This window comes from Carassius carassius, chromosome 29 (assembly GCF_963082965.1).
Source record: "Carassius carassius chromosome 29, fCarCar2.1, whole genome shotgun sequence".
NCBI classification, from domain to species: domain Eukaryota; kingdom Metazoa; phylum Chordata; class Actinopteri; order Cypriniformes; family Cyprinidae; genus Carassius; species Carassius carassius.
The window spans coordinates 8,538,633-8,556,971 of record NC_081783.1 but is presented as its reverse complement, the minus strand read 5'-3'; the positions used below and the strand labels follow the sequence as shown (position 1 = coordinate 8,556,971).

General features: G+C 37.5%; 2 protein-coding genes across 9 annotated transcripts in view; both read left to right on the top strand.

The window, feature by feature from the left end:
• Window positions 1-3,156, top strand: part of ablim3 (actin binding LIM protein family, member 3) — a 79,429-nt gene extending 76,273 nt beyond the window's left edge. For all 6 annotated transcript variants that reach the window (XM_059515764.1, XM_059515763.1, XM_059515762.1 and 3 more), the window contains 5 exons: window positions 963-992; window positions 1,449-1,504; window positions 1,787-1,847; window positions 1,956-2,626; window positions 3,018-3,156. In XM_059515764.1, the coding sequence (XP_059371747.1) occupies window positions 963-992; window positions 1,449-1,504; window positions 1,787-1,847; window positions 1,956-1,981 (173 nt within the window). In that variant the 3' untranslated portion in view covers window positions 1,982-2,626; window positions 3,018-3,156. The remainder of the gene's footprint in view (window positions 1-962; window positions 993-1,448; window positions 1,505-1,786; window positions 1,848-1,955; window positions 2,627-3,017) is intronic.
• A 1,489-nt stretch (window positions 3,157-4,645) lies between these two features.
• Window positions 4,646-18,339, top strand: part of afap1l1a (actin filament associated protein 1-like 1a) — a 35,878-nt gene continuing 22,184 nt past the window's right edge. For 2 of the 3 annotated variants that reach the window (XM_059515757.1, XM_059515756.1), the window contains exon 1: window positions 15,121-15,359. In XM_059515757.1, coding sequence (XP_059371740.1) covers window positions 15,323-15,359 — 37 coding nt within the window. In that variant the 5' untranslated portion in view covers window positions 15,121-15,322. Of the gene's footprint in view, window positions 4,814-15,120; window positions 15,360-18,339 lie in introns of those variants that run through there. The other variant, XM_059515758.1, reaches the window with a different exon arrangement.

Below are 18,339 nucleotides of genomic sequence, written 5' to 3'. Positions count from 1 at the left end.
ATGAAGGGGAAGTCTGGGAGCGACATTGTAGAGCCAAAGTATACAACTGAGTTAATACACTGGATTACAGTGATGGCATCCTGGAAGGTTTAGACAAACAGGTAATAAACACCCAAAGCTGATGATGATCAAACACTCCCACACAATAAGACAGATTGTGGTAAGAGTTTTCAGAGATAAATAAAATATAGCCAGAAATTTGGGACTCTGAATATTCATTGTAATCTTGTTGAGACAGGAGGAAAAGAAAGCAACTTCTGTCTTTGTATTTAATCTCATATTTAATTTGTATATAAATTAAATATAAATGAAATACACTACCAATCAGAAGTTCATTTTTATTTTTATTCGTTTATTTTATTTTGTTTAATTGTTCATTTATTTATTTTTATTTTTTGAAGAATTTCATACTTTTTTTCAGCAAGGATTAAATTGATCAGGACTAAAGTATTAAATTGATAAATTGAATTAACGAATTAGATCCAGAAAATGTCCTTACATAAAATGCAATGCATAATTCAAAATATAGTTTCTTGTCATGTTTCTTCTTTCCCTTGCTTTCTCCTTTTCTCTTTTTCCTTTTCACTGCAATGTTTTTTTTTTTTTCATTCATCAGCATTCTTCTGGCTCATTGAGCACTTTGATGTGCCGCGTTTTAGTGTGGCTGGTGTGCAGCTTGCTCTCTGCTCTATTTGTTCACAGTTTTGAGACTTTTCCGGTGGTTCTTTCAGTGGTCCCAAAACTCAATATCGGTCTAAACTACAACATGTTATGTACCAGTAACTGCATATTTAGCTCATTCCACACTATGCGCATGACACTTAGTTTATAAGGGAAATGTTTCTAATAGTTTCCTGCTATTGGTTTATTTTTCCCAAATTAGTGATTTGCATTTATTATTTACATAGAACTCATTTTCAGATTACAGAAGAAATTATAATGTTCCTTTCTCTTTCCTTCAGCTCCTCGGACAAACTTTGCAACGGAAAATGGTGAGTTACTCTTGAGACCTTTCTTTGTCAAAAAAAAAAATATATATATATATATTACATAAATAAAAAAAAGAAAAAAAATGATTTATATTAGGAAGTTTGAAACTGAAATTTGAAAGCTATTGTAGTATTAAGTTTTATTATATACGTTTGGAAGCTTCCATGCTTTTTAGAACTTGAGGATCCTAGTTTTTGGCAAGACATATATTTCTCATATTTTTTGGGCAAGGCTTTTAACACCAGGGAGGCTGTGTCTGTAATTTGTTTTGGATAAAAGTTCTGCATAAATAAAAGAACATAAATATTTGCAGTGTTGTCAACACAGATTGCAGCCTGGTCACTAGCGCCCTCTTCTGTGCTTTCATGGACAAGGCAGTCAAAATTCAACAAACTTATTCTCATATGCTGAACTTGTTTTAAAAATTAATGTTTATTGTTCTTTCTTATTCCTTCTAGACTACATATCCAAGTCAGCCTCTTTGCCCGGATATGGCCGGAATGGATTGCAACGGGTAAGATTCTCTGAAAAAAAAAAAAGTAAAACAAATTTCACTCATAAATTGCTAGTAAATTTACAAACAATTACAAAGAAATGACAAGTAACACATTGAATTAAACATTAAACTACAAATACTAAGCCTTGAATATTTTGTTCATTGCTTGTTTGTTTTGCTTTTTTATATTTGTTTTAATGTTCAGTAAATGGACAGACAAAGAGCAGTAAAAGCAGATGGGTTGGAAGTGTAAATTAAAACTTTATCCACAATTTGTTTGCCTGTTTATTTGTTTTCCAGCCACAAAGTGCAGACTACTATCAGTATGACAGTGGCAGTGAAACCAACTGGGGAATCAGAGGTAGGCACTTTATTATTATTTTTTTTTTAAGGAGAATATTTAGGAGTGAAATTATTTGTACAAAGATTAGTTCTGACTTTAAAAGCTTTTTTTTTTCTTTCCCAACAGAGTACAAGGTAAGAACGATGGTTTAGCATTACCAGAGGATTAAAGGGAGCCCAGAGAGGCACCTCTGAAACATTACTGTCTTCTCCAGAGGAAAGCCCAGATTTACAGTATGTCAGTCTAATGAACCCTGATGGATCAAAGCAATGTCCTGCTGGTCAAAGCATGTGGAAACTAGAGGATGGAGAAATTAGTGCTTCCAGGTCATGAGGCCACTGTGTCTTTCCCCATCTGGCCCTTAGTGAGTTGGAGACTGTAGGGGCCGTGGAGAGGGCAGGGGTTTGTCTCACCCCTTTGCTCCTGGTTGGTCAAGAACTATATTGTTCTGCTTGGTGCTGCTTCCTGTCTCGGTTACAGCTACTGTGCCAGAGGCTGTGTGATTTCCTTTCACTTTTTAAACTGTAAGTGAGAGGAAAAGGAGGTCCACCAGTGCACAGCCTGCTCTGAGAACAATGCTTAGCTTTCCATTATCAATCTTTGAAGGAAAGTTTCAGTCTGGACAAATTGCTTGTAAATCAATAAATATAAGTTTCAGTGTTTATATAGTTTAAAGTTTACATTACAATGAAATGCACTGCTATCTTTTGTTGCAGATCTACCCATATGAAGCACTTATCGTGACCACTAGGGGGCGTAACAGGTTGCCAAAGGATGTAGACCGGTCTAGATTAGAGGTAAAACTTATGTGATAATATTACAATATGTTTGGGGTCAGCAAGATTTTTGTTTTAAAGAAATTAATACTTAATATACTTACTACCTAACAAATTAATACTACTGAGGAAAGATGCATTAACTTGATAAAAAGTGACAACAAAGAAATGTATAATGTTACAAAAAGATTTCTATTTCAAACTAATTTGGTTCTTCAACAAATAAATATATATTAAAACAGATTATTTTACATTGTCATATTTCTCAATATTACTGTTTTACTGTATTTATCTATCATCTGTCTGTCTGTCTGTCCCTCTCTCTGTCTCAATATTTAATAATTGCTTACAAAAAAATTAAAACAGATGAATAGATGGATATACTGAATAGTATGTTTCCTTGACATTTTAGCGGCATCTTTCCCCTGAGGAGTTCTATGAGGTGTTTGGGATGACGATGGTGGAGTTTGACCGTCTGGCACTGTGGAAGAGGAACGAGATGAAGAAACAAGCCCGGCTGTTCTAGTGTTCCTGTCCCACACACACACACAGAAAGAGAGAGACCTGAATACCTGTTCCAGTCTAACTAAACAAACACATCCTGTGTCTCAGACACATAGTCATGCCTGGACTGTACCTAGAAATTGTGCAACTGTTCATTGTGATAGAGGCATATAAATGATCAGACAGACTATCTGACAAAGGAAGACATAAATAAATAAAATAATAAACAGAATGGTGGGAACATTTTAATTTTTACTTGAGTGTAAAGTGAACACATTTTATTTGGTTTCTGAATGACAAAACTAAGGAATCAGGAATTGTAAGGATTTAAAATTTTGCCTTATGTTCTTTATTAATTTATGCACCAGCAAAGTGAGTGAACAGAATGTAAATACAATTAATACAACTTTAATGGGAGTGGGTGAATCATGTTATGTCATCCATCAAGTACATTATTAAGTCATATTTAATTTTAAAGGTTGTAAAATAATATTTTTCAGTCCTTTTATTTCACTGTTATTCAAGGACTACATAAGCGTAGATGGGCTTAAATAAGCGATGATTTGCTTGACAATGAATACCAAAGTCTGTTATTTGTGAAGTTAGCAGATGAAATTGAGCACTACGGTGCTGTATGATGTTCAGGTCATTTCCAAGGAGTAACGAATGCTGAATGTACACATTTCTCACAAGAAGACTTTAGGATTATTAGACTAATATTGATGAAACATACCTTGTATATTGTGATGGTAGAAATACATATGGCTTGTGTCTGTTACAGATGATGAAGACAAAACAGATAAGAATTAAGGTTATTTTTTCTTTATTTTTTTAAATGTTACGCTCTTTAAAAAAAGAGATCTGTTGGTTAGGATAGCGCAGTTTACTTTCATCACTCCTGATGGATCAGGAAATGATGTGATACCTTAAGTGGGTTAATTATATTTTGGGGTCATTGCCAGGGTGATTATGTCACCTGATTTGGTAATAAATTGAATGCAGTGGAAGTAAACATTAATTGTAAGGCCAGTAACAGGGATAACTTGTTCACACTCTCATATTACTTGATGGAAAAAATAATGATAATAATACATTATCACACCTTTGAAGAAAGTGACAAATAACAAACTGTAACCCTGATAAGGACCTAACAGTAACTGTGGGGTCTTTCATGCCAAGGGATACTGAAAGTAGTTTTTTGTACCTCACTGACAAACAGGTGAAACCATCATTTTTTCTGCCTTTGTGTGTAGTGTTTACAACCTGTTTGCCCAATAGATTGTTATGAAGTGTTCTATTAATTTCATAGTAAAGGAAGAGAGCTAGAGTATAACCATATTTTTGATTCTCTTTTTTAATCACAATTGCTACCTTCCTAACTTTATTTATCTGTCAGTTTCAACAGACTATGTACATCTTATATTGCAATAAAAGTTTGTTTTCTTCTGTAAAAATGTTTTTGTGTGATGAATGGCATCAGTAGATATGTGGCAGTCTATCATCAAGCCCGGTCATAAGGAGCATTAGGACCCAGCAGGATAATGGAGGGAAGTCGGTCTCTGTAACTTCATTGAGAATCTTTCAATGCAGATAGTGTCTGTCACTTAAGTGCAAAACATCGATGGGTGCACGGGCTGCAATGTGTGTTTCCAACAAGTCGAAGAGTTTTGTTTGATTATTCTGATATGGAAATAAACAGCAAACGTGAGTAAAATTACATCAGATAATCATTCGCAAATGATTGCATGAAAAGTTTATTTACCTAAACTAACAGAAACTTAATGACGCTAGATAAGCGTAGAATGTTAGTTTTTGGATATAAATTGTTTACTTATATATATTATTTACTATAGCCGCGACTGCTCATGTTGTTACACACAGACTCTGTAACAATGATTTGAAAGCGCAGATAAACGGTTAAATCCACTTTTTTATTTGTTATTTAAGGTGCACGGCACCAAACACGTTCGAATCATGTACGAATCGTTCTTTTGAGTCGGATCGGTTGAATCAATTGAACCAGTTCACTAAACCAAACTGAGCGATTCATTCATTAATCGAATTGAATCGGTTTTTCTGATGTGTACAATTCGTGATGAGGGCTAACAGTAAAATCATTTTGAATGAACCGAGGATTGGACTGGTGGGGCGAAAATATATTAGCTACTTATTAATATATTAGCTGAAAACGAGCTTAATAATGCATAATGACACGTGATGACATAAACTTACTGAATTGCTGAATCGGTTTCCAAACGATTCGTTGTAACGCATTAAACTAAGAACCGATTCTTGGTTATCAGTCGGATTTCCTTTCCTCTTCCAATCAGTTCTCCTGCAGTGTTACACATAGAGATCTGCTGTATATGTAACTGACTGTTTCTCTCATGTGATGTTTCTCATCATTTTTGACAAGAAGTTTCTGTTTTCAACTTAACATTAATCTATTTCATACAGACCCTCAACTTCAAACGTTGAGAAGAGACTATACACCTGGAACATAAGCCTGCTGTGGGTGGCATAGTGATTCAGAGGCTTGTAGCAAGGTTTAGTTTTCAATTTCTCTTGGATCTGGGCTCTCAGATCTTTCTTACTCTTGTGCTTCTTTATTTATAATAAGTGAAGTCTCTTTGAGTTCTAACAGGACCCCTATGGTGAGTCGGTAGTACTTCTCTTGATCTCCTGAAAGTCCTACTGTTTTGATAGTTGCTGTTTTGGCATGGTGCCGAAATGAGAGCGCTGCCTCTTGCTTGTGGCGTTTGCTCTTGTATTTTTCTTTCCCTCACTGAGACAATGAGATGAATCCTGCTGGCTCTCTCTGAACAATCCGGCTGCGTCTGGTCAAGCATTGGTCTGCAGACACAGATTGCTGTGCATATACAGTTCCTCCCGCCAATGCCTCTCCCAGTAAAGTTAAACCCCAGTCATCCACCTCTAAAAGACTGAGTTTACACAACATATCAAAGATAAAAGGAAAGAGTAATAGGTCTCCTGTTCACAAATCATAGCCTAGTCTAAACCCAAAGTTAATGATTCCTAAAAGGGTAAAACGTAAGACAACATTAGTTATTTTTTGAGCAGCAGAATAGTTAATATTACCTTTGTGAGGGGAAGCTATAGGAGCAAATGTATTTATCTGAGTGTGACACTTTGTGTCTACCTTTCTTTTGCATGCCACTGTATTTGGATTCCATTCTTGGCATGCACATTTATCTTACAATAAATGTCAAGCTCTCTTAACTCATAACACAATTCCTTAGCCATCAAGGATTGTGTATAGCACCATATAACACACAACTTCACACACTTAAAAACAGAGACAACTACCAGGTAAACACATGCAAGTAATTACAGAGCAGAGCACCTTGGCTAACGTTCAAACAATATACTCTCTTCCACTTTCTCCTAAAACATTCAGTCCATCACTAAATCCAGCAGAATTTCTGTTTGCCACCCTGTTATTAGGTTTCCACAGGTGTATTTCCTCATCTATTTGCAGAAGGCAAAGGCCGTGTCTTCGGTTACTGTTACTGTTTACAAGATTCCTCGTTCCCTGCCAAATTCCTGATCTATCAGAATGTGAGTGTTTACACAAACACAAGGGATGGAGGACAGAAAAAAAAGACATCCAGCAGACATCCCCTCGGAGCAAGCATGTTGCTTCTGTCACTATTTTTATCATGCTGCTTAATGTCTCGTTGGGGTTTGGGAATGTGAAGACTATCATGTTGTTGTTGTTTCAATGAGTTAGGTTTATATGGATATAGTGATTTGCTTTTAAAGGAAAAGTTCAATCCAAAAAACAAAACAAAAAACAAAAGGATAGTTGTCCTCATGTTGATCCAAATCTTCTTCTACCATACAGTGGAAATCAATGTGGACCACTGGGCTTTAATGTAAGAACAAAAACATTATTCATTATATCATCTTTTGTTATCAGCAGGTCGCTTTCATGGTCAAATGAATTGATTTGGTTTGTCTAGTTTACTGATTAGATTGTGGGCAATTTTAACGGGTTAAGCCATTTGCTCTAATGTGAATCATTAAACTTCGGACGGGTTTGAGAGCAGACAGTGAAAAGATGCTTGAAGCCAGAGAATCAGGTAGGCGTGAAGGGGACTCTACCTCTCCCTACTGACTCGTTGAGTATGTGGGATTGTCTCTTCATGTAAGACTCTGCACTGAATCATGATTATTGTTTTCTTCAGACTGTGAGCATGTGGAAGAGCTTAGGAGTGTCCGGAACAAAGATCGTTTGTCTTGTAAATCTTATAATGAAACATGAATTTGCACTACCGCTCTTATCCAGTTCTTGAGTTCTTGAGATCAGCAAAATGAATAGCAACAGTGTTTTCTTGTTGGTGCAGAATCTGCAAGCCTGGTCTGGCCTTGATTGTTGTATGTCACGGTTGCAAGTCGGTACAAAGCAACCTGTTCCCTCTGGCTTAAGGGAATTCCACTTTTGTATAAATACATGGATATGGGTAAACAGGATTTAGTGCAATAATGCAACTGCTCGTCAGCCGTCGATTTCAGCTTGAGCCCTGACAAGGGAAATGAACGGCATGCATGCTTTTGTGATTACACAGTTAACTTGGCATATAGAAACATCTTTGTTTGCTTTGACCATTTTACGTCTTGGACCACCCATTCAATCTCTTTGAGCATCATCTGCCTTCTTGCCAATGACAGCTCAACCAGCTGAAATGGACTACACGGTGCACACCCACCAGACTCTCATGCAAGATAATGGAGGTGTTTAACAAGGTGTGTGTCAGTATTTAAGGTCTTTAACAAGTCTCCGTTGAATCATAGTGCAGGCTCACTGATTTCCATGGTGAAGCTGTGGAGTTCTGAGGTTGCCACGGTGACACCATTTGACAGCTTTAGAAAACTGTCTGTTTACCACATACACAAGCTTTTATGGCAGTGAGGAGATGTGTAGAGTGAAATGACCTTCAAATATGATTTGTGTGGCATAGTGGTTATAATGGTTGTGCCTTGTTAACCTCAGTATTATCTTGTATTATCAATGTTGAAAACGATTATGCTTATTAATACCATGAACATTTTAAAGGGTTTATAATTAATATAAGATTTTTTTTAATTACTGATTAAAAGTAATAATTTATTTCAAACTTTTGAATGGTAGTGTATATTACAGATTTGATTCATTTATTGATCTTTCTTGAACGATATTGGATATTTAGTTGTGCATTTATCATTCACATTACTTTTACCATCATCTACCTTTTGAAACAGTCTTCGAGACAAGGATAGGAGTGTGCATTTAATATAAAAATTGCTGCCTCTATAAGCAGCTTACTAGACTTTGAAGCAGAGCAGTGATGTCAGTGCTCCACCCAAGCTTCTCAGCTCTGTGTCTGCCTGTGGACAGATAGGCAGAGGTCAGAGATCAGGGTTTTACCCTAGCTCTTGGAAGTCTTCCATTTTTCTGCATACCCAGACACACACACTCCAATTAATATGCCTTCCATGAGTATTCCCAGACAAAGCATCCAGTTATTCAGCAGCCACAATAGTGGCTTGTACAGTCTTAATAGTGTCTGCGAAACACTGCATCTCTTTACCGTGAAGGAAAAAAAAAGAAAGAGGGCTGAAGGAAGAGGCATAGCTGCAGAGTGAAATCATGGGGGTTTTCGGGTGTTAAATGATATGAATTAAGATGGCAAGACTGAAAGCATTCTTTGTATTGGAGATGGGCTGACTCGCCCTCTTCATGCCATATGGTGGGGGTTTGGTGCCCGGGTTTTTTTCTGAAGGGCTGACCTTCACAACCAGGCTGTATTAAAATGAGCTGGGTTTTTTTTCCACATCCTATCCACTCCTGACCCCTGCAGCTCACCCCACTGCTCTAGGGACAGTTTGCTTTTTTACTGTACTGGTGTGAGTTCCAGCACCTGCCTAACCCATTTACTCGCTGCTTCCACTCATTGATTGTTCCAGGACTCCATGGCTCAGATGACCTCAGAAGGGCCGTTGGGGGATTTCCCACTGCTTTTTTCTCTGGCTGATATTAAACAGAGACACATGCCATAATAAAAGAGAATTAGACACTGTGACCACAATTGTGACCAGATTTTAAACTTCAAGAGTTGCTGCTACTTGTTGGCGACAGTGTAACAGAGGCTGTTAGGACTTTATGTGGAAACATTGAAGATGCAGAGACTTCAGGATTGTTATCTTGAATCCACTTTTCCATCATGAGCCTACAGACCTTACATCTGCTCCTGTTTCGGCCCTCACTTTACTCTCAGACCAGATATTAGAAAGTGGTGAGTGATTTGATATCAGTCTCTACTACTACTTTTTTATTTTTAGTAATAATGTTAGCCAAGGCTTTTTGCACCATAAAACGTCATAATTAATCTTTACATGTCCTTTTTCTTCCTAAGTATACTGCTGTTCTAAATAAAAATGTCAAATATAATATATATTTATAACTGAAATATAATATATTAATTTAATTACCAGTTTCGCCTCAATATATATAAATTATAAAATTTCTCAATTATACAACCTCACAGGTTTAATTCATAATTTTAATGATGTAATTCAGCAATTAATAATACAATGCATTCTGCAATTTAAAATAAGCAGATTCTTTTTAGAACCATTTATGGTTAAATTAAATTTGTATAATTCCAGCTAAAACCATATTTGTTGAGCTATTCTCATTTTTCATTGCACATCCTAAGGTAACTTACAGACAACTCTCTTTTTTTTAAATTCACTCATTTAATTTCATTAGTTTATTTATTCCGATGTATTTTTTACATTTTATCTTTGCTATTGTTGATATTAGATCAGTGGTTCTCAAGCTTTTTGACTCAAAGGCCTCCTGTTTTCTAACACAATACTCAAAGGAATATATCTTCTTCAAGAACTGCATTTTTTAATTAAAAACAATAGCTGTTGCGTGGATAAAGGGAATAGGTTGCGATTTTGTGTTTATTTTAATATACTAATTATACAAAATTTTAAGTCATCCATCGCCCCCTTAAATGTTTAACTGATGCCTCCTAGTAGGCTCTGGTTAAAAACCACTGCTTTAAATTACAATTTTTGCTGTTTAACAGTGTATGGTTTGGGTGAACTAGTGAACATTAGAGTAGGTTATATAGTATATCAAACACTTTTGCTTCAATAAAAAAGGACACATCCTATTTTCCATTATATACAGCTTGTAAATGCTTACACAGTATAAAACATACACAAACAGATGCCTGGCACTGAAACCCCCTGGCAAAGGGGTTTATAAAGAGGAGCGAAGAGGAGTGTTAACATAAAATCTTCCTGTTCCCCACCAAGCCAAACTCTTGCCCTTCAAAGCTAGTTAATGCTTAAACAGGTGAGTGGGAGTTTCAGGGTCCATAACTCTGGTGCAGTGTGTAGATACAAGGAGCACTGTGACCTGAGGGAGGCCCCAGCCTAATGGCCAACTCCCCCTGCTTCCTTCAAGCAGCAGCCAAACCCCATCACTGAAGCAGGGGTCATTAACCACAGCAGCTCCCCCCACACAGCACTGCAGCATTAAAGATGGGCTCTCGTGTTTTGCCTCTCTCTATTTGTTTTACTTGGTGTCCTCAATGAGTGTGCAAGATTGTTTTTCTTGAAACTATTTATCCATGTTTGGATGTTCCTTAATGCGAACTGGCCAGGAGGGTCTGGTGTTAATGTTTCTGTATATGATAAACAATAATTGCGTTTTGACATAGCTGGTCTATGAACAAAACATAAGAGTTCGTGTTTGAGGTTTCTAGAAAGAAGAATGTGTTAATGAATTGCTGAATGCTTCCAAAACAAGAGACTGGAAATCAACTTGAAATCAGCTTTGTGTGTGTGTGTGTGTGCTGCTTCATTTTATGATAACCTAAAGCATGTTCTCATCTATCATAAAGCAGCAGGAGTGACATGTACTTCCACACAAATGTGCTTAGGCTTTAATACTGTATATGAGTCAGATTTTAGAGAGAATTATAGGCTAAGCTGTTCCACATGTTCACCTGCTACCTCTCTGCAGCCTCTCTCTCTGTATTTGTGGTTTAAGATGCAGTGATAAGGGGTTGTGCAGGATTGTCTTATTTAGTTCTATGTTGTAGATAGTTTTAGATATAGGTATAGTTAAAGGGTTAATTCTAACAGAATACACACACACATTAGGTATTGTTATTATTCTTATTTTCATTCCAGACCTGTTTGACTTACTTTCTTCGGTAGAACATAAAAGACGAATTTGAGATTTTTTCTTTTTTTTTTTCAATCATTGGCAGTCAGTGGTCGACAAACTGTTTGGTTACCAACATTCTTCAAAATATCTCTGCCTGTATTACATAGAAGATAGAAAGTCATACATGTTTGGAAGGACATGAGGTTGGGTAAATGATGACTTTTTATGTCAGGGTGAAGTATCCCTGTGAGATTTAATGTGTGCAGGTTTTTTTTTTTTTTTTGTGAACTCACTTTTTCCTGTCTCAACTTAATGTGAAGAGACAACTAGAAGTAAGGCATTCGGTTGATTTCCCAGAGTGTAAACTATTCAAATCTGTTTGTTTGAGCAAGCTGACATGTTCTTGCTCAACCGATAGACTGCGTTTAGGGCTGGACTTTCTGTTTTGTGAACAATGGCTTGTTCGTAAAATAAAAAATGACTTTTTAATGAATTATTTCATCTGATTTACAAAACCAATCTGAATGATTTTTGATTAATCAAGCTGATCAGGTTCTCAAGTTATCACTGAATTAAAGTTGAAAAATTCCTGTCTGTTTTCTTATGTTACTGGTGCTATTGTTGACGATTCATTCATGCGTGTGTGAATTCAGAAGAGTTGGAATATAGTGCTAAAGTTATGTACTATTTATGATATTTTTATGTTTTTTGGGGCTGTGAAAGCTTCAGTCCCCATTTATTGTAACTGCATGGGAAATTATGATGTCTCCTAGTTGGTTCTGGTTAAAAACCACTGCTTTAAATTACACTTTTTGCTGTTTAATAATTTATACAGTATATGGTTTGGGTGAACTAGTGAACATTAGAGTAGGTTTATATAGTATATGTATAGTACAGAAAAGGGTGGCCTGACCAGTCTATAGAATATCTTGTTTTGTGTTCCACACACACACAAAAAAAAGAAAGTCATAAAGGTTTGGAACAACATGAGGGTAAAAGAGAATGTTATAACTATCCAACCTTTATAAGTATTTTTTTATATATATAAATGCAAATAGTGATGATCAAAATACTGTCTCTGCATTTAATTTAATATCACACTTATTGGAATCTGCTCCAATCTATAATACCTATCATCAGTACAAGACCCTTCCACACTTTTCTAATTCTTATGATTTGTTTTCGTTTTTTTTTTATTTGTTTTACTTTTGACTGAATTTGACAGAAACATTTTAGGATGTGTTAACAGATGTTTGACTGTAACATTGGACAAGCACTGTAACTGTAGTTGTTAGGCTCTGTAATTTGTGGCATGCACCCAAATATGTATTTCCCACCACGGCGTCCCATCAGACCAGAGTCTCATGCAAACATCAATATTCCAAGGTGTCCAAACAAATTAGGTTTTGTGTTTGTTATCTCTCATTGTGGGAATTCTAGTGTGACATCATCAGTGTATGTGTGCACAAACTCGCTCTTTTAAAAGCCCCCATGGAGCTTTGAACACTGATGATCCGAGTCAGCCTGGAATTCTGTGGGAGATTTTCAATGCTGAATGAACGAAGAGGATCGCTGAGTCGTCAATCCATCCAGGCACCCTTATGTTAGCGTCAGTCCAGTCGGATCAAGATAAGATCGATCATTCCTTCACCTTGATGAGTCACAGCGATGTTCTTGATGTCCTTCACATTCCAGTGACATCCTGTCTTCTGTTATGAATTCTTATGTTATGAACAAGAAAGAATTGATAGATTTGATGATTTAGATTTAAGACATCACAGTGCGTATCTCCTTTGAGTCACACCGGGGGGCACGCAAGATTGGTGTGGTGAGTAAAACATCCCGAAACAGCGCAAACATCTGTTGCACCACAGGATATTCATATTTGATGACAGTTTGATGGTTTATGTAGGAAGGCCTCTCTTGCTATTGACTTTGGGAGCATTTTGCCTCTGTGCCTTCTGACAAAACTAATAAGATGTTATGCTATATTTGAGAGTGAATGTGAGGCCTTCTTGTAATGCCGTTCAGCTTATGTTTTTTGTATTATATAAGAACTGTAGCTCTTGAAGATTTGTTGTTGTATTCCTGCATGTACTTTGTGTGTTGGCTAATGTATTTACAACCAGGTTTGTTTTTAGTGTGACAGTAAGGGCTACATGTGTGTGTTTTTGGAGAGGTCAGAGTGCTCCGTCACTATATTGTTGTCGCTTGTATCTCAGCCAGACGAGCGTCTGCGGAGTTCAGTCAGACTGTCACTGGGTGTGAGCAATGATCTGATCTTCTTTGGCAATGATTTAGCAAAAGTGGAAAGTCACTTAAAAATTTGTATGTCTCGTAACAAAATGAACCCACATAACTCCCACAAGATGAGGAAAGTAGAGGGAAAAAAATAGTTTTTTCAAATATACGCAAAAGTGCAAGCTTTAATGAGCCCACTTAAATGCAGTAATTGTGGTTTGAATGTATCTAATCACTTAAATTGCAGATGAATGGCTTCTCTCATCTCCACTGTCTCTTATCTCCAGTTCAAGGCTGTCTAGCAACAGGCCTGCAAAGTTTAACTACACAAACCTTTAGCATCTAATCTGTCTCGCAAGTAGCATGCCCTCAGGAACCTTCAACTGGGAAATGGACAGAAAAGTGTCCTCTTTCAGTGGTGAGGAGATGGAACTATTGATACGAGCTGCTTATCTGCTCAGAAGTGTGTGTGTTTGCTGAAACATACGTGTGTGAGAGAGAGAGAGAGAGAGAGAGAGAGGTCGGGTGGGGGGAGTGGGTTTTGAGATATTCAGCATGTCAGATCCTGCCGACTGGTCCTAGGTTTGCCTGTAGCTTAGAGTAATGTCACTTTTGAACGTGCTGATGTGAGTCTGTACATGTTGGCACCCGACTGCTCTCTGGATGGGTGAACACAATGAAGAGAACTAGACCCCCAACTCTTCACTTGAGCACACTGGCAAAATGGCTCTATTGTGCAAAACTACAGTATCTAGGGGCACTGTAACATAACACAGGGAGTAGATAGAGTCTGTACTCTTTAGAAGAGACTGCGGGCAGACAGCGCAGATCAACAGATTCAAATCAGAGATTGCCACAGGGGTTATGTAAGGCAGGGGTTATGTTTGCCTATAGGAAAGAAAAGTTACAAATGAGAAGGTGACGAGTTCACTTTTGATGTTAAAATGCTCTGTCCCAGTTGAATGTGATTAAAAATAGAAATGGAACAAATGTTTAGACATTTAAAAGCATTTAATTCATCTTGAAAATAATATATAATTGACTCATCATTAAATACTCTTTTTAACTGTAAAAAAATTATATATATAAATACACTGAAAAAATGGCTTAACTAATAATGTGAGTTTCGTGCAGTACTAGATCAGTCTATTTTTGAGCAGCTTCAGATGGGTATGTGTCTTTTACTGTAAATTAGTGATTCAAAGAGTAACTATGAAAGGTGCTATGAAATTAAATAGCAAATGCTTTTAAATTTTGTTCCTTCTTGAGGAAGAACCTTAATTCACATGTTTCTAACTGGTCCGATTTGCCAGTATACATATACTCTGCAAAACTGTCCTCTAAAATGTCATCTTTGGTTTGGGTGACATTTTCCACGGCTGACATTCATATGTGTAAACTGGCATGACAAAAAAAAATGGAACCAATGAGGGCTATTGCTCTCCATTCTCTCCCCTGTGGGGGAGGGATGTGTGTATTTACTCAGGGCCTGTCCCAGGTGCTATAGAACCCCTCCGGATTAGATCAGGACTGGGTGCCTCCCCTTGCTTCACACACACAGTCATCAGTGAGCACCCCACCCCCATACACAATCCAACAGACCAGAAAGGGAGGATAAATTCCCCTGCTATCCCTCAGTCACTTTTAATTTGGACACAGGAAAGAGTGATAAATAAGAAGGAAATGCACCTGTGAATGAGTCAGTTCATTAGCTGATTCCACCATTCTGGATTGCTGTGACTTGTTCAGGAACAACTGCATGACTTACATCTAGGAAAGAGATGGTGGGTCTGGCTGTCTCCTCAGCAGCTGTTTCTGGTAGGTGTTTTGTTACTCACATGTTTGTCTTTTTTCCTTGGGAACTAGATAATTGTGTTATCGAACAGTTCTCGCATTTGTGTAAATGGTTTCAATAGAGGCTGAAGTGAAACTTATTGATTAGTCTTAGTTAAATCAAGATGTTCCAACTTGAATTAAGCGTAACAATGTATTAGTATTTGAGCTGTATTTAGCCAGTTGTTTTAGTTGTTCAGTTGTAGTTGTGCATTGTTTTATGAGTAAATCTGTATCGTAGCATCACACTCATAAAATCCAAACTGTACACGTTTAAACAGGTGTTTTCTTTTTGTCTAAGCGAAATATGCTTGTAAAATAAGAACTTGCCAAGGTGTTTAGAGCTTTCTTGAGGATTGCTGTGGTTTCCACAACAGAGTATAGATTACTACAGTATCTCTGGTGGGCATCTTAAAGCTCTTTGGTTGCACTTTTAATGAGGTGAGGAATGTTTCCTCGCTTTATGGCAATGTGTGAGGTGCTGAGTGCTAAAGCACTGGTGCAGTTCTGGGAAAACACCCCATTGTCCTCTAAAAACACAGCTTTCAACGCCAACTTTACATTCCTCAACATGGCTTTTAGCTTATGTTGAAACAATATGACTGTCAGTAAAGTGCTTTCAAGTGAGCGAGAAAGAAAAATAGATCATCATCTCTGATTTGCCTGCAACAAAGTTGAAAACATCTCACAAGGGGTCGATCCAAAAGAAAGCAACAAATACCCCTGCCATCTGAAGAACCTGCAGGTAAACTTGATCCAGCTTTGAGCGCCTGTGTAGATTTCTGTGTTCCCACTATGCTGTTTTGTTGTGGTATTATCAGAGAGGGCCACATGTGCGGCTCTCTGGAGGGGAGTGGGCACGTAGCCCGTGTTGTGCTTGGCTTTGGAAACGACCCTCCACAGGTGCAGCTCAAAATAAAGAGAAGAGCAAATGTGTTTCATCTCATTGAAGAGCGTATCTCTGTAGGAATCATATATGCATCACTGCGCTCATGCTGGCTTAAGTTGGTTCTAACTGCTCTCTGAAGACTTTTTGTTCATTATGAATTCCAAATCTTATTTTTGACCTCACCTGACTCTTGTGATCTTTATGGGAAATACACCAAAACAAAGTAAATGCTGCATTTTATAGTTTTGCCGTATCCATGGAATAACCGATGGCATTTTAGCTGAATAAGGTTACGTTTAAACGACAACAATGTAGTCAAAAACGGAAAAGTTTTTCCCTTGCATTTTTAAAAGGATTCATGTTTACACAACAGCGTTTTCCAAACGATTCGCATTTACACATATCCGCAAAAACAGCCAAAAACGCTGTATTACGTATGCCAGTCCAGTAGTTGGCGCTATTGCATTGTTAGTAAACATTACCTGTAGGGAAGTGATGATTATATGTTGTATATGATGCGTCTCTGCTGTTGGTCATAATATTGGTGAAGTAAATCCACACTTTGCTGAAGAAGCATTAGCAAACTCTTGAGCAGCAACAACAGTACCATATACTCAGCCATTGTTTTGTATGTTCGTTCACGCTTGCCTTTAAAATCAACATGTACTCAGAGAATGTCTAATATGGCGAAGTTTCACTCACTACACTTCCGGCTTCTGAACTGGTTGCAGTTCCACTCTGATTCCATATGATGGCGCTCACAGGACGAGTGCAGAATGAATGGAGGTCAATGGCGGTATACCCCTCAAAATCCACTTTTCTCAGGATAACATTTTTTGATTTGATTTGAATGAAATTGAATGTTGTATTCGAAAGGAGATGCAAAGAAATTACACATTGCTGGGTGTTAGATTTTTTAGAGTCACTTATTTGCTTTAAAAAGTCATTTAAATTTTAAATGACGTCATACACATCGTACGACCAGAGATACTGCTTTACGGCACTCCTTCAGTCACTTTGGTGCTTTCAGAGAATGTCTATGGTGCTTTCCAGAGCCGTTGGGTAACTCCTAAAAAACCCATTCAGTCTGTAGAAGGTGATTCAGTGAAGTAGTTAAAATAGTTAAAATATTAACAAAACTTTGTATGTAGCAATCGAGTAAGGGAAGAGTCCCCCTCCCAACAACACGTATCGTTACGATCTGTGGTAGACCGCGCAACCTGGATGATTTTGGACATTAGCCAACTTGGCATTTGACCAACTTTCCCTCCCACGTGAACCACCGTAAATTCAGGTAGGCTTTGACAATTAACACAGTCCACGTGGGTTACCTTTTTCGTCCCTGGGAAATGAGATATAGGACAACCCTTGCCCACTATTAGAACAATTTATCATTGCACACCTGCGAGGCATTTTTTTTCCTTTTTTCAATTTTTATTGATATTTAGCACTATTGAGCGTGACATTTGTTTGTGCTTTTTTTAAGGTGGCAATACCATATGTATCCGGTATTTCTTAACACAAGAATAACACAACAAGTACTGTGTAATACAACAATGTATCTGTGTAAATTTCACAGTACATACATAACAATAGGCAAATAAAAGTGGCAGCAACCAAAAAAAAAGTTGCTGCGTTGAAAAGAAAAACTTTGGCGAAAAAAATCCACCTTAACATTCTGATCCCGGTGATTCTGATTCGGATGCCATCAAGAGGTATCTCTGGTCAGTTAGGGTTAGGGTTAGGGTTAGGGTTAGTCAGTCCTTCACTGACCAATCAGCGTTCATTAGCAGAATGCTAGCATGTTATGGGCAACAACAACTCAACCTGTAAGAAATCGAAAGGACATAAGTACTCGTTCATTCAACTTTCGACCTATAACCCATGTTGAACTTGCAAAACCTACAATCATATCTGAGATTTCTCAACGGCAATCGGGTGAAAGGGACAAATTTAGCCTTCTAGCCCCATAGACTCCCATTCATTTTGCACTCATGGCGATCGCCCCCAGTGGAACTCTGTTGGAACTGCAACCAAAATTTGGTACAATAGGAATTAATAGGGAGTCGGAAGACT